The sequence below is a fragment of the Magnolia sinica genome, chromosome 1 (assembly GCF_029962835.1).
Source record: "Magnolia sinica isolate HGM2019 chromosome 1, MsV1, whole genome shotgun sequence".
In the NCBI taxonomy this organism is placed as follows: Eukaryota; Viridiplantae; Streptophyta; class Magnoliopsida; order Magnoliales; family Magnoliaceae; genus Magnolia; species Magnolia sinica.
Window position 1 is genome coordinate 109,805,089 of NC_080573.1, and position 15,228 is coordinate 109,820,316.

The window sequence follows — 15,228 nt, forward strand, 5'->3', positions numbered from 1 at the left end:
GGGTCACAAACTTTATATTTAATCTTACATAAGGAGTGAGGGTGAATGGACTCTATAATTAATAACTTACTTGTCAGATTGAGCCCATATGTAACATCTAGCTTGAGATGTTTTTTCAATGCTCCCCATGTTTGAATCAACTTCTCAATTGCTCTCACGATCGTTGATGCCGATGTTTCAGCTTCATGATCAAATACCTTGCATGCGATGCTCCAACGAAGTGACTAAGGAGATGGGATATTGGTTGAATCTCCTACAACTAAGGATTATAGTTGGTTCCTAGTAGGGATTTACTTGGATTAGTGTTTTAAATGATTTAGACAAGTTTGTGTCTAATCTCTAAAATAATGTGGGGATCAAGTTCATCTTCCAAATGGAGAATGAAATCTTCATAAGAGTGGTAAAGCTCAATAAGATAACTTGACTCTCATAGGTTCAGAGGCTTAGGATGAGAGATATGAGTATGGAATCACCTAAACTCTAATTGCACCAAAACTCATCATCATGCCCAATGTCCGAATGCTTTTTATATAGAAAATAATTTACGATGGCTATAAAACAGACAAAAAAATGGCATGTTCAATTGATTGATCGAATTGTCAATTGACCGAACTTCATTGAAGTATGCCAGAAAACTCGTTGGACAATTTTGGCCACCTTCGATCGATCTAGCTCCACCTTCGATCGATCAAGATCGATTGAGTTTTGCTTAAAAGTTTGTTGTTTTAGGTAGTTTAGTTTACATAAACTTTATACCTCTTTTAGCCTATGTATCATGTTTTAAATGAGCTCCTAAGGCTGAGGGATGATCAATTAAAGGTTTTCATATCAATGAATGGATTATGTAGAGGCTAGGTTGTTTTGAGTCTAAGGTTAGGGTCACCAAGGTACTTCATAATTTACCTGTTATTCACTGCTTGATACTTCATATCCGCTTGTGTATTTGGTCTTCAGCTTCAAAGGACTCAATCGACTCACTAACACAAGACTCACTTGATTGACAAATATGTGCACTAATATCAACGACTGGTTGGATGACTTATATACCTCACTATTACCTATAACTCACTATTACCTATTCAGACATTGCTCAAGCCGTCTCTTTGGTCAATCAATTCATGCATAAGCCATCATTCATCCACATGAAAACTGTAAATCAAATTCTCTAGTATCTAAATGGTTCTCCTAGAAAAGAAGTCATAACGAAGCGCAATATGAATCTAAATATTATGGGACACTTAAATCCTGATGGGATAGGTTGTCCTCTTAACAGAAGGTCTACAATTGATATTTGTACCTTTGCTAGTGGTAACTTAGTTACATGGAAAAGTAAAAAAATAAAAATAAAAAAATAAAAAAACAAAAAAAACTAACTGTTGTTGCTCAACCACATGTGAACTTATTTGGATAAAAATTTTACTTAAAGACATTGACTTTCACGATGATAATCCTCTTAAATTGTTCTATGATAATTAAGTAGCCATTTATATTGCAATTAATCATGTGTTTCATAAGCAAACAAAATACATTGAAATAGATTACCACTTCATTAAGGAGATGGTTCAAGCAATGGTGATATCTACCCCGTTTGTATGAACAAATGACCAATTTATTATTTCACAATAGCTATTGGAAAACTAATGTTTCAAAATTTACTTTGCAAGTTGGGCATTGCCGATTTCTTAACCCTAACCGGAGGATAAGTGTTGAAGAATATGTGTAGAACTCTATCTACCTCCCACTCTTTCCCTACGACTTTATCTCAGTAATAGTTGTATTAGGTACAACCATCCCTAACTATTCTTTAAACTATATATATATAGCCTATCAAAAAGAATGTTAAGAAGAAGATTGGGAATATTTTCACAATTCTTTTCTTCACATCAGTTGAGCCCCTTCCCCAGTGGCTGATGAGTCGAGCCCCTTCCCCAGTGGCTGATGAGTCGTTCCCCATTCAACGGAAAAAGGTCCTAATATTAGTGGACGGGTTCTTCCAATTTTTTCGGGGCATGGTCCATCCACTGACCAGTGGTCCGGATAACCGAAAGATGGGTCCCACTCCTCAGAATTGAAACACGTGTTTCTTCTGAAAAGATGCGGGACACGTATCATATAATTTCTGTCAGAGAGTTCAAATCCGTAGTTGCCAACGGCTAGTAGAGCTGTCGAAGGAGATTCCGGTGGAATTTGGCGGAAAATTCTCATTTTGCCCCTAATAAATGGAGAAAAATCTCATAAATCTCCTTCATGCCACTCTACATCTCAAGCAATTCAAGCAAATCCACGCCCTGGTCCTCACCAAAAATCTCAATCTCACTGCATTTTTTCTCAAAAGGCTCTTGAATCTCTCATTCATAGACTACGCCCGTAAGGTGTTCGATGGAATTCCTCACCCAGACCAAAACCTCTATAGTTCCGTCATCTCAACCTACTTTAGATTGTCTTTGAATAAGGAAGTTGTCGATACCTTCTTTCTAATGCACCACAAGCAAACACAGATCATATATTTCGCAGTTCCGCATGTTCTCAAATCATGCGCTTCCTTGTCGGCAACCGCGGAAGGAAGACAAGTACATTCTCTTGTTATAAGATACGGGTTCGGTTTCAATGTCTTTATTCAGACAGGTTTGATTGATTTCTATGCGAAAACAGGAGATTTGGATTCTGCTAAACAGGTCTTTGATGAGATTTTGGTTAAGGATCCTGTTGCTTATAATTGTTTGATATCTGGGTACTCTAAATCTGGAAGGGTTTTAGAGGCACGTCATCTCTTCGATGAAATGCCTGCCAGAACTATTGTTTCATGGAATTCGATGATTTCGTGCTACACGCATAATGGGGATTTGATGGAAGGGTTGAGAATGTTTGAACTGATGCAAATTGAGGGTGTTAATCCAAATGAGAATACCTTGGGGACAGTTCTATCCATATGTGCCAAATTGGGTGATTTGGAAATGGGCTTGAAGGTTAAGAAATTCATTGATGATAATAATTTGCAAAGAAATTTGATTTTGTCAACTGCAATATTGGAAATGTATGTAAAATGTGGGGCTGTTGATGATGCGCGCCAAGAGTTCGATCAAATGGATCGAAGAGATGTCGTTGCATGGAGTGCCATGATTGCTGGTTATGCTCAAAATGGGAGATCAAATGAGGCTCTGGAGCTCTTCGAACAAATGAAAATGCAAAAAATTAAGCCGAATGATATCACGCTTGTAAGCATTTTGTCTGCTTGTGGTCAATTGGGGTCAGTGGAAGCCGGCGAGCGTATAGGCAACTACATTGAGAGTCAGGGCTTCAGTTTTAATGTATATGTTGGTTCCGCCCTATTGGACATGTACGCTAAATGTGGAAACATTAGAAAAGCTCGTCAAGTCTTTGATGAGATGCCCAAGAGAGATGTCGTTTCTTGGAACTCAATGATTGGGGGGCTAGCAGTTAATGGGTTTGCAATGGAAGCAATTGATCTTTATGTTAAGATGAAGGAAACGGGTGTCAAGCCCAATGATATAACATTTGTTGCATTGTTAACAGCATGCACCCACGCAGGACTTGTTGAATTGGGATGTGGGTTCTTTGAAAGCATAAGATCGGATCACAAAATAGCACCAAAGGTTGAGCATTATGCTTGCATTGTGGATCTTTTCTGTAAATCGGGTCGACTGGTTGAGGCGTATGAGTTTATTTGTAAGATGGAAGTGGAGCCTAATGTTGTTATATGGGGCACCTTATTGAGTGCATGTCGAATTCATTCAAATTTAGAGCTTGCTGAGCGGGCGGTTGAGAAGCTACTAGTATTAGAGCCCGAGAATTCTGGTAATTATGTTCTTCTTTCTAATATGTATGCTGGTGCAGGGAGATGGGAGGAGTCCTTGAAAACAAGGGTCTTGATGAGAGAGAAAAGGGTGCAAAAAACAGCTGCTTATAGTTGGATAGAAGTGGAGGATAGGGTACACAAGTTTCTAGTTGGAGATTCGTCTCATCAGAGGTCTGATGAGATATATACTGTTGTTAATGGGTTGAGCTTGCAGTTGAAGTCAGCTGGTTATGCTCTGAATTCAGATTTTGAGTTTTCATAGCATTTTTAGTAGAAGATATGCAGATGCTTCTCTTACCAGATTGCAGATAATTCGAACTATATTCTTGAGTGCATTTGAAGACTCTGTAATGGGGATGCTTCTGTTTGGTACACCACAACGGCACAACATAAGACATCCATCTTCCCTTTACCATCCAGTTCTCATCTACATTGATTTGTAAGCACCTAAGGAGGTGATTGCTGTAGACTTGGAATGCTGACTTGGACTCATACGGGCCCACATGATAGCATATCAATTTCATGTGTTGAGAGGCCAATTGGTTCGACCGCAATTGGTTCGACCGCAAGATCAAAGCCAAAGCTCTATCTTGCACAAGCATTTTATTTTGAGATGAGAACAGGGTCTTGACCCCTACTCTCCGCGCGTGACAAATGTGGCATGTTTTTGCAAGATCCAGGCGGCTGGTGGGTCCCATTATAGGTATATATATGGTGGCCTGTATCAGTTGGCTGCACGTATACATTGAATGTGCAATGTGGTCAATTCTTTCTGTGTCCTTTTTGTTATACAATATACATGGTGGGCCTTACTTAACAAAGGGCTTGTGTCTCTTGCCCACTGGATTTTACAAGGTTGGAGCTAAAACTTGTATTCTTCTTTTTCTTTTTCAATTCTGTACAAAAATTATATGTATTGCTGACTAGTGCCTGTGTCTTTTTCGATTGCTAACAAGCAGATTCATTCAGTTTATCTTGAAGTAGTTTCATGGTCTATTTATAATATTCTTCTCTTTTATAGTTGGAAATGAAAATTCATACTCTTTTATTAATTATTTTTATTTATATTGGGTTTTTGCAATTAAGGAGTATCATGTTGAATTGTTACACGCTTTCATGCAGAAAAGGTATGGTGAGCATCATTTATATATCCAGCTGCAATTTTCTAGACCACTGTTACCTGAGAAGCTTTGTATATGCACTGGGAATGGCTAACACAAGTATGTATATTTACCTATAATGTATGTTTTTGGGTATACGGACGTATGTCTTTATGATTGCTTAAATTGCATTGAAACCTAACACATCAACTGCATGAATTCCCTTGCGATGAATGGTAGCCATGGTTCCTCGTACGTTTCATCTTGCTTCAGTTGTATTCTCCTCTATTTGAAAGGAAATGTTTTTCAACTTTAAGTCAATATAGAGCTTATTGATCCTCTCAAGATCTTTGTTTGTTAATTTATTAAGGCCAGGCCCAGTTTGGAAAGAGTGAATATGTGCATTCAGATTTCAGTGCTTCTTTAAACGCCTCCAACTTGAGTGTTCAAATAGGCTTTTGTTTATAAACAATAGAGACCTCATTTTAGATTCCAATTGGTGTAGAAAGTTCACAAATCCAGCTCAAAATGGCAAATTAGCTCAATGGTAATTGTGACCTAATTGAGCTTGAGCTGCATTAAGCACAATGGCCATTCTACTCAATGCAAACGTTTTTTTTTTTTACATGCACGCGTACACACGCACACATTCACACCCACACACACCACATGGGCATTTGAACCCATGACCTTAGTGTTGAAACTATGTAAGTCTACCACTCAATGAAAATGTAGTTACTTCCAAATGCACAATCAATTTTAGTCAAAATTGGCATGCTAGTGTTAAGTCATGAATATCAACTTCAAATGCAATGCATCATTAAACATGACAACATTTATTTCTTAGTCAGCTGAAGGCCCAGTTGGGTCGATTGGCAAAACGCGTAAGTGTGCGCGAGTTTCGCGTGTGGGATTTGTTTTTAAATACGTACGAAAGTCTATATAAGCCTTTGTAATACAGGATTAGGGTTAGAAAAATGAGTGCTTAATACATAGAGAGGGTTTGGGTTTTAAATATATAAGTTGTTCCACCTCTTGTAACTTTATAATTTTAGTGGATTGTTTGTCGGTATGTACTGTGATTTTTTCCCATAAAAGGGTTTTTCCATGTAAAATTCAGGTGTTCTCTGTGGTTGTTTGAATTTCGTTCTCTATTGCATTGTTATATTATGTTTGAGGTTACTATCATGCTGGACAAGTCATGTTAGGGTTTGTTGCATTCCCAATAAGAGGTCTCAGAGTGAACATTGGATTTTCAGATTGAATATAAGACATAGCATCAAGGGGATCAAATGTAAAGTTCGAGACAAAGAAGTTCATGCGTAAAAATAATTTTGAATTACGAAGGTTGAAGATGAAAGCTCTCTTAATTTAGCAAGGGTTGTAGCACACACTCATTGGGAAAGTAAAACGTCATGAATCGATGAAAGAAGTGGATTGGGATAAACTTGATCAGATGATGATTAACATAATTCAATTGTACTTAGCTGATGAAGTCTTATATAATGTCATCGATGAGACGACTACTGCAAGATTGTGGACAAAGTTAGAGAGCATCTATATGACGAAATCGCTCTCCAATCGCTTGTATCTGAAGAAACGGTTTTTATAATCTGAAGATGGTGAACGGGTTGGATCTCTTTGAGCACATCAACGTCTTCAACAAACTGATTTACAAATTGATAAGTTTGGAGGTGAAGATCGATGAAAAAGATAAAGCCCTACTTTTGTTGACATCTCTCTCGAAGTCTTACGGGTGTCTGTTTGATACTCTTTGCTATGGTAAGGATACCTTTGACGTCAATATCGTTATCCCAGCCCTTCGGCTGAAGCAGTTGAGAAGGAATAATGGAGGGAAATGTAACTCTACGGGTGTGTTGGTTATTCGGGGAAGATCGTCTAAGTGAGAGAAGAGAAGTTGAGATTTAGGTCCAAGTCGAAAGACAAAGGAAAGTTGAAGTGTCGAAATTGTAGCAAGATCCAAAAGAAAGAGAAATTCAATGATTCACCGAAGGAAGCCATCGTACCACATGTGTCCTCATCAGAGTTGGTTCACCATATATAGTGAGTATGATGTGAAAACAAACTAAAAACAATGGAGAATAATTGAGGTTTTGAGGAGAATGATTCTCCATTTCTTTTCTGTATTTGAGACAACCCTGAAGGGTTGAATATATAGAGTTTTACAACGACTATACAAGGTAAGCTGGTAAATACAAAATTTTCTATATAAGGCATGTGGTGCCTGTCTAACATCCCCCCTCAAACTAATGCTTGTCATCAACAAGTAATAGTTTGCTAACTAGAAATGAGTGTCGTGCAGAAGTTAGGGACTTCGTGAGAATGTCGGCAATCTGATCATGGGATGCAACATGTGGTAGCGAAATGATCTGAGATTGAAACTTCTCACGGATGAAGTGACAGTCAACTTCAATATCCTTTGTCCGTTCATGAAAAACCGGATTAGAACCAATCTGAATGACACTTAGATTATCTACACGGAGTGGAGTAGGATCTTGTAGATGAACACCCAAGTCAGAAAGAAGTCCATGTAACCAGATAATCTCACTACAAGCTGCTGACATTGCTCTATACTCGGCTTCTGTGCTTGATTTGGAAACAGTGACTTACTTCTTACACTTCCAAGAGATGAAAGAAGTGCTGAGAAAAACACAGTAGCTAGTGGTAGATCTGCGTGTGAGAGTACAACCGGCCCAGTTAGCATCTGAATAAGCACAAAGGTCCAGAGGGGCCGTGGAGGAGAAGAACAGAGATCGATCCAGAGTTCCACGTAGATATGTAAGATACGCAATACTGCGGTCATATGAAGAGTTCGAGGAACAGAAACAAATTGGCTGACAACTTGGACCGCATAGGCAATATCAGGACGAGTCATTGTTAAGTAAACCAGACTCCCAACTAAACGGTAGTATAATGTGGGATCCGCAAGGAGTTCATCATCGTCACGGCCATAGTGAACGTTAAGTTTCGAGGGAGTTTGAACTGTCTTCTGATCTGTTAAAGAAGTCAAAGTGAGAAGATCCTTGGTATATTTATGCTAGCTGACCAGGATTCCACGTATAGAATGCGAAAATTTAAGTCCAAGAAAGTATGTCAGATGACCCAGGTCCTTTTTCTTGAAGGATGACTGCAGAACTTCCTTTAATGCCGAGATGTCAGTATCATCGCTACCAGTCAGAAGTAGGTCATTAATATATATGAGAACAATGATGATTCCATGCTCAGAGGTGCACAAGAATAATGATGGATCATGACCATTTTGAGTAAAGCCAGCTCCTGTAACAACATCATGAAAACATTGGAACCATGCCCGAGGGGCTTGTTTGAGACCATATAGACTTCATTGGCATGGATTAAAGATCCAGGAGGAGGGTTTCAAATATACTGTTTCTTGGAGGTCTCCATGAAGAAAAGTATTTTTCACGTTCATCTGAGAGAGTGGCCAGGAGCGAACTGATGATATTGCTAGAAGAGTAGGAACAGTTTTTATCTTGGCCACATGAGCAAATGTCTCATCATAATCAATTCTGTGTTCCTGTTTGTATCCCTGAGTGACAAGCCGAGCTTTGTATCCATCCAATGATCCGTCAGACTTGAGCTTCACAGAATAAATCCATTTACTGCCAATTAATTGGTGGTCAGTAGGTCGAGTAACAATGTCCCACGTATGATTATCATTCAATGCTGCAAGTTCTTCTGCCATAGCCTTCTTCCAACAATCATGACTGGCTGCCTGATGGTATGAAGTAGGAATAGATACAGTATCCAGGGTAGTATTCATGGCAGACATAGAGTATATCAAGCGATCAGGCTGTCGATGTACACGAGTGGAATTGCGGACGAAGATAGGATCCGGATCGGTTACAGGTACAGTAGGGAGAGTAGTAAGTGATGGATCTGTATGTGGTCGTCATGAATAAACCTGTAATGGACAATGAGGTGTACTCGAGGCAACCGGAATGTCAGGAAAAATAGTAAGACCAGGAGAGTCTGGTGTGGGCGAAGGAAGAACAGATGAATGGAAGGCAATATGCTCAAGAAAAACAACATGTCGTGATACCTGTACACGACGAGAGACCGGATCATAGCAACGAAAACCCTTCTGAGTTTCTCCAAATCCCAAGTACATACATTTGACTGATTTTGAGGAAAGTTTGTTACGTTCACGTGATGCCAGATGAACATAACATACACAACCAAAAACACGAAATGTGGAATATGTTGGAAGAGAACCGGTGAGAACAAAGTAGAGATTTACTATTCAGGACTATGGTTGACAATCGATTAATCAAGTACACTGAATGCATCATAGCTTCTGCCCAAAAGAAACGAGGAACACTCATAGCTGTCATTAAGGTATTGGCAGTTTCAACAATATGGCGATTTTTTCGTTCAGCCACCCCATTCCGTTGTAGAGTATCAGAACAGGTGGTCTGATGAGTAATCCCATGACCCTGAAGATATGTATGAAAATTGGTGGAGAGATACTCCCCCCTTAAGTCAGAGTTTGAATTTTTACTTAAAATTGTGTGTTCACCATAGAATGAAATATTTTGAATTTTTTAAACACCTGTGACTTAGAGTGTAGAAAGTAAATCCAGGTGTAACGAGTGAAATCATTAATGAATATAACATAATATCGTAGTCCAAAGGGAGACATAATTGGGGAAGGGCCCCAGACATCCGTATGTACCAGTTCAAATATACATGATGATTTTGTAGTACTTAGAGGAAAGGGAATACACTTACTTTTTGAAAGGTAACAAGAAGAGCAAGAATAATCCAAATTACTTTTATTAAGAGAAATATTCCCTAACATGGCAGAAGAAAAGAGCTGACTCAAGTGATCAGAATATGGATGACCCAGGCGAAAGTGCCAGAGTTTCCACATTTTATTTGCCGAATAAATATCCGAGGAAGAGGGAGAGAAGAAACAACGAGCTGGAGTAACGGATGGGTGAAAGTCCAGCACGTACAAACATCCATGCCGCCTACCCTTCCCAAGTACCTTCCCCATTGCCAGATCCTGCATAAAATAATAATTTGGAAGAAATATGACTAAACAGTTATTGGATGTAAGTTGACCAACAGAAATTAAATTTGCGGAGAGTTTAGGGACATGAAACACATCACGAAGGGTAAACCGATGATGGTCAGAAGGAGAGAAAGTTAATGAACCAATTGACTGAATTGGTAGTTTAGTGTCATCTGCAGTAGAAATAGCCTGATTACCAGTATAGGGACGAATATTGCGAAGATGGGATACATCACCAGTCATATGATTTGAAGCACCAGAATCAAAGAACCATGGAGAAGATGCGGTGATACCTGACATACCGGCCACGGAAAGGGCCTGCACGATCTGCTGAAGCATCGTAGGAGATAAAGGTGAGGAAAGACCTTCAACAGAACCAGTGGATGTAGTATCATTAACAGAAAGTTCGGAAGAAGTAGTCACAGAAGTAGCAGAAAGAGCACGACCACAGCCACGACCTCAACCACCACGTCCACGTCCGAATGAGGATGCGTATGTACGAGAACGACAGTCCTGAATACCATGACCAGTTCTTCGACAATATGCGTACCAATCTTTGTACTGGGCGACGACATGTCCCAATTTGTTACAGCCACGACAACTTAAAGGAGTGGAACCACGGTTTGGTGCAAAGGTGGATACAGTAAGTGCCAGGTTAGATGGTCCCTGAGATGTCCCTTGAGAGAGGACCTGCAGTCGTTGTTCCTCGGCTAATAAATCATTGATAACCGAATTCATTGAAGGAGTTGGGCTATGGTTCAAGAGAACAGCCTTGCAATGCTCAAATTCCGGACGTAGTTTCATAAGAAACTGTCTAACTTGCGCACTCTCGTGCATTGTATGGAATATTTTAAAGTCATTTGGGAAGTCAGGATTCATCATAGCCATCTTTGTCCAAATTGTAACCATTATAGAATAGAAAGATTGAATACTCTTGTCACCCTGAGTAAGGTGAACCAGATCTTGTTCCAGGCGGTATAACCTAGCCGCATTACTCTGTTGATATATTGTCTGGAGATGCTCCCACATAGCCTTAGCAGTGCGATGTGGCGTGAGGCCAACAGTTATTGATCGATCGACTGAATCAAGAATCCATGTAATAATTCGTCCATTTTTCATTTCCCAATCAGCCATTCTGTCGGCATCGGTGGAAGCGGGGACAGTAATAGATCCATAAATCATTCCCCACAAACTACGACCCTTGAGAAAACTTTGAAAGTGGATGGCCTATAGATTGTAGTTGGTGCCATCGAAACTACATCGTGGGGCCCCTGTATGGGAGTCTTTATCCATAGATAGGACGAGATAAAAAACAATGCGGAAGAAGAAAGTACCTTACAGCCGAAGATTAGAACAGCAACCAGCAAAAGATCTGATGGAGCAACCAGCAAAAGGGGATCAGATGTAGCAAAATAGTAATAGGGACGTGCAACAGTAGGGATCAGATGGAGCAGTAGATCGGTTGTAGATGCTGTAGAGCATGAAGTGTAGCAAAGATCGGACGCAACAGAGATCGGAAGTAAAGACGCAGTAAAGATCGGATGCAGAGATCGGAAGCAGAGACGCAGCAGAGATCGAAAGCAGAGATCGGAAGTAGAGATGCAGCAGAGATCGGACGCAACAGAGAGGCGCAAAGGGTGTAGGGAGCGTGCATGCGCAGGGACGTGCGCAGGTGCGTGCATAGGGTCGTGCGCAGGGGACGCGTAGCAGGGGCGTGCGGACAAGCCTGGGGAAGATCGGATGAGCGTGGGGAGGGCCGGATCTGACAGGGGAGGAGCCGGGTCGGACAAGGGAGGGCCAGATTTGACAGACGGTAGGTGATGAAAAGATGCCGGATTAGGATCGCTCTGATACCATGAAAACAGACCAAAAACAATGGAGAACAATGGAGGTTTTAAGGAAAATGATTCTCCTTTTCTTTTCTGTATTTGAGACAACCCTGAAGGGTTGAATATATAGAGTTTTACAACGACTATACAAGGTAAGATGGTAAATACAAAATCTTCTATATAAGGCATGTGGTGCCTGTCTAACATGATGGTGGCCTAATTCTTATGGGCAATGACCATGCCTTCAAGATGATCGAAATTGATTCAATTCGCATCAGAGTGCTTGATGGGGTGGAGTGTACTCTGACCGATGTGAGGCATATTTTAGATTTAAAGAAGAATTTGATATCTCTGGGAGCACTTGAGGCACTCGGATGCAAATTCATCAGTTATGAGGGTGTCCTGAAGGTTTCTAAAGGGATACTCATAGTTATGAAGGCACAACAGAGTAGAAACCTTTATAGGTTGATCGAGAATATTATATTGAGTGGAGCTGCACCATCTGTAGCGTATTCTACGTTGGCACGTTTGTGGCATGCACGCCTAAACCACATAAACAAGTGCAATATGAATGTACTTCTTTTAAATTTTTTGATTAGATATATGTGAGCACTGCATATACGAAAAACAATCAAGGTTGAGTTTTAAAACTGAAAAATATGTTATTAAATGATGACTTGACTATGTGCATTCGGATGCGTGGTGGCCATTGCCCTTTGTTTTTGAAGGAGGGTTGTCATTCTTTGTCACATTCTGTATTGTCATGTGTGATCGCATATGTGCATATGCGAATATCCATATACAGATCACATATGCAATTTTGGCACATGCGATTGCATATGTGAAAATATGCAATCACATACAACATATGCGATCGCATATTGGCCTTGGAACATTAAATTTTTTATTTTTATTTTTTGTAAAAAAATAAAACTTTTTTGCCTATAAAAAGGCTTCCAAATTTCCTCCATTTGTAATATTCTCAGCCCAAAACTCTCTTACTCTCTTCTTTCTTACATTTCTTTATTTCAAGTGCTCTCTCTCTCTCTCTCTCTCTCTCTCTCTCTCTCTCTCTCTCTCTCTCCCTCCCTCCCCTACATTCTTTCTCTTGGAAGTTGGAAGATCAAAACACTCTTAAATTTTAAAGAAGATAGCTTGTTGATTTTCTACAATAATAGATAAATAGTCTGTTGATTTTGTTGTTACTTCTCACTTGTTAAATATATTGTTGAATGTTGATGACTTGATGTTTAATTCATTGTTTAGTTGATTTTATTTATCTTAAATGTATTTTAAATATGTAAAATTAGTTATCTATTAACTTATGAATGTTTTCTTTAGTTTCTTTTATATATATATATATATATATATATATATATATATATATATATATATATATATATATATATATATATATTATATTTTTATTTTTTTTTCATTTTTTAAAAAAATCTTTTTTAAAAAATTAAAAAAAAATGCGGTCACATATGCGATTGTGCGATTGCATATCGCACATGATTGCATATGCGATTCGACAACATTGGTCACATTCATTGACGACTTCTTTAGAAGGTATAAGTTTATTTTATGAAACATAAATTCAATATTTTCGCCACTTTCAAGGCATATAAGGCAATGGTTGAAAAGCAAACATGGTGAAAGGTGAATTATGAGGATAGACAACAATGAAGAATTTACTTCTGGGGAATCTTGATTAATATTGTAAGGATGAGGGGATCGTGAGACATAACATAATGAGGCATACATTACAAGAGAATGGTGTAGCTGAATGTATAAATCAGACTCTTTTGAAAAGAGCTTGGAGTATGTTGAGTAATGTTGCATTGGGCAATGAACTAGGGGTTGAGGCCATAAATGCTATTTGTTATTTACTGAATCGATTTTTGTCTACACCAATTAATTGTAAAATTCTAGAGGAAGTATGAACTGGCCATGAACTTGATTATTCGGAACTGCACATATTTGATTGTGATGCTTACATGTATCGTCAATTGAAAGAGATAAGTTAAACCAGATGGTTAAAACTATACTTTTGTTGGCTATGGTAATGGGGTGAAAGGATACAGACCGTATGACCGAATTTTACGCAAGATCATATTTAGTCGGGATGTTAAGTTTGATGAGCGTTCCATATCAGTGGAAGGATTAACCCTTACCCTTCTACAAATAGCCTACTCACTTTTACAACCGGTGGTTAAGTCCACAATTTTGGTCTTAATTGGTCCATCTCAATACTGGGGCACCAACATTCACTCAAACTTTAGTCAAGTACAACTCTAGCATACCTACACTATCTTGATCGCACACGTTAACCAAATACAGGCCCTCGCTGACATGTGTAGCCTCATGTTTGATTGAATCATGCAAACCGGAAGAAAAAGCATTAGACATCTATTTACAAAAAAAAAAAGAAAAAGAAAAAGAAAAAAAAAAAAAAAAAGAGGCACAAAGTTAATAGATGCCTAAGACAAGAAACAAAATCAATTTAGCTTTATGCCAAGGAAATCAACAATAGATGGTCCTATAAGATGATCCTTAAAAAAGTGATTTATACCGGATGATCCTAATTTTTTGAATTAATGGTGGAAAAATGGATGGTCCGTACTGATTATAACAATAAAAAGTTCTGATCAATGACCCTATGTGCCTATTTGATTGTCAATTCCCCATGAAAGTCACTTTGATCATTTACTTTCTTTTTTTTTACACATGCGCTTGTTGTGTTCTTATAATAAAAATAAATTTCAAAAATAAAAGTTTATTTTTAGTAAGTAAATAAATATATTGATTATGAAAAAATTTCAATAAAAGAGTATATAATCAACTGGTATGAGAAGAGGTTTTTGCTTTTGCAACAAGGGTTCAAATCTTTTCAAGGATAGTGCGAACCGTGCATACGGCATGCTAATTGGGCACTTTTTGGTGCTTTATTAGGCGCACTTAGCACTTTACACGTGACATCGTAGCATGGAGCCAAAAGAACCTTAATCTTTTTTGCACCGATTCAAATCTTTTTTTAGCCATGGTGCAACTTGAATTGAACTAGGGTCTATCGTGAAGTATTTTAACTTGAGTGTTGATTGAGATTGACTGTAACATGATTGTACATGTGGCACCTATGCCATGTGCTGCTCATATGACAATAGTTAGAATGATTAGGACATGTGGCTACAGTTTTATACTCTGTTGAAATAATTGTTTTTGTCTAAAATGGTACAGAAATAACTGTCATAGGATAGATTCATATTCTTTCATGGAAAGAAATTGTTTGCTGTGAATGGGTATGAATGTCCTGAAGAGACACATGAGCATCTCTTCAGGGAGAACTCTATGGCCCTTCAATTACTATAAATCCTGAATACTATAATTCAGAAGATATATTATGAATCATTTTTTAGATAAAAT

The 15,228-nt window shown here is 38.6% G+C and overlaps 1 protein-coding gene across 1 annotated transcript; it reads left to right on the forward strand.

Moving 5' to 3' along the window:
* The first annotated feature begins 2,037 nt into the window (after window positions 1–2,037).
* Window positions 2,038–4,365, forward strand: LOC131253715 (pentatricopeptide repeat-containing protein At1g08070, chloroplastic-like). The gene has a single exon (XM_058254849.1). It carries the CDS (start codon window positions 2,220–2,222, stop codon window positions 4,077–4,079), a length of 1,860 nt encoding a protein of 619 aa, XP_058110832.1. The 5' UTR covers window positions 2,038–2,219; the 3' UTR covers window positions 4,080–4,365.
* The last annotated feature ends 10,863 nt before the right edge of the window (window positions 4,366–15,228 follow it).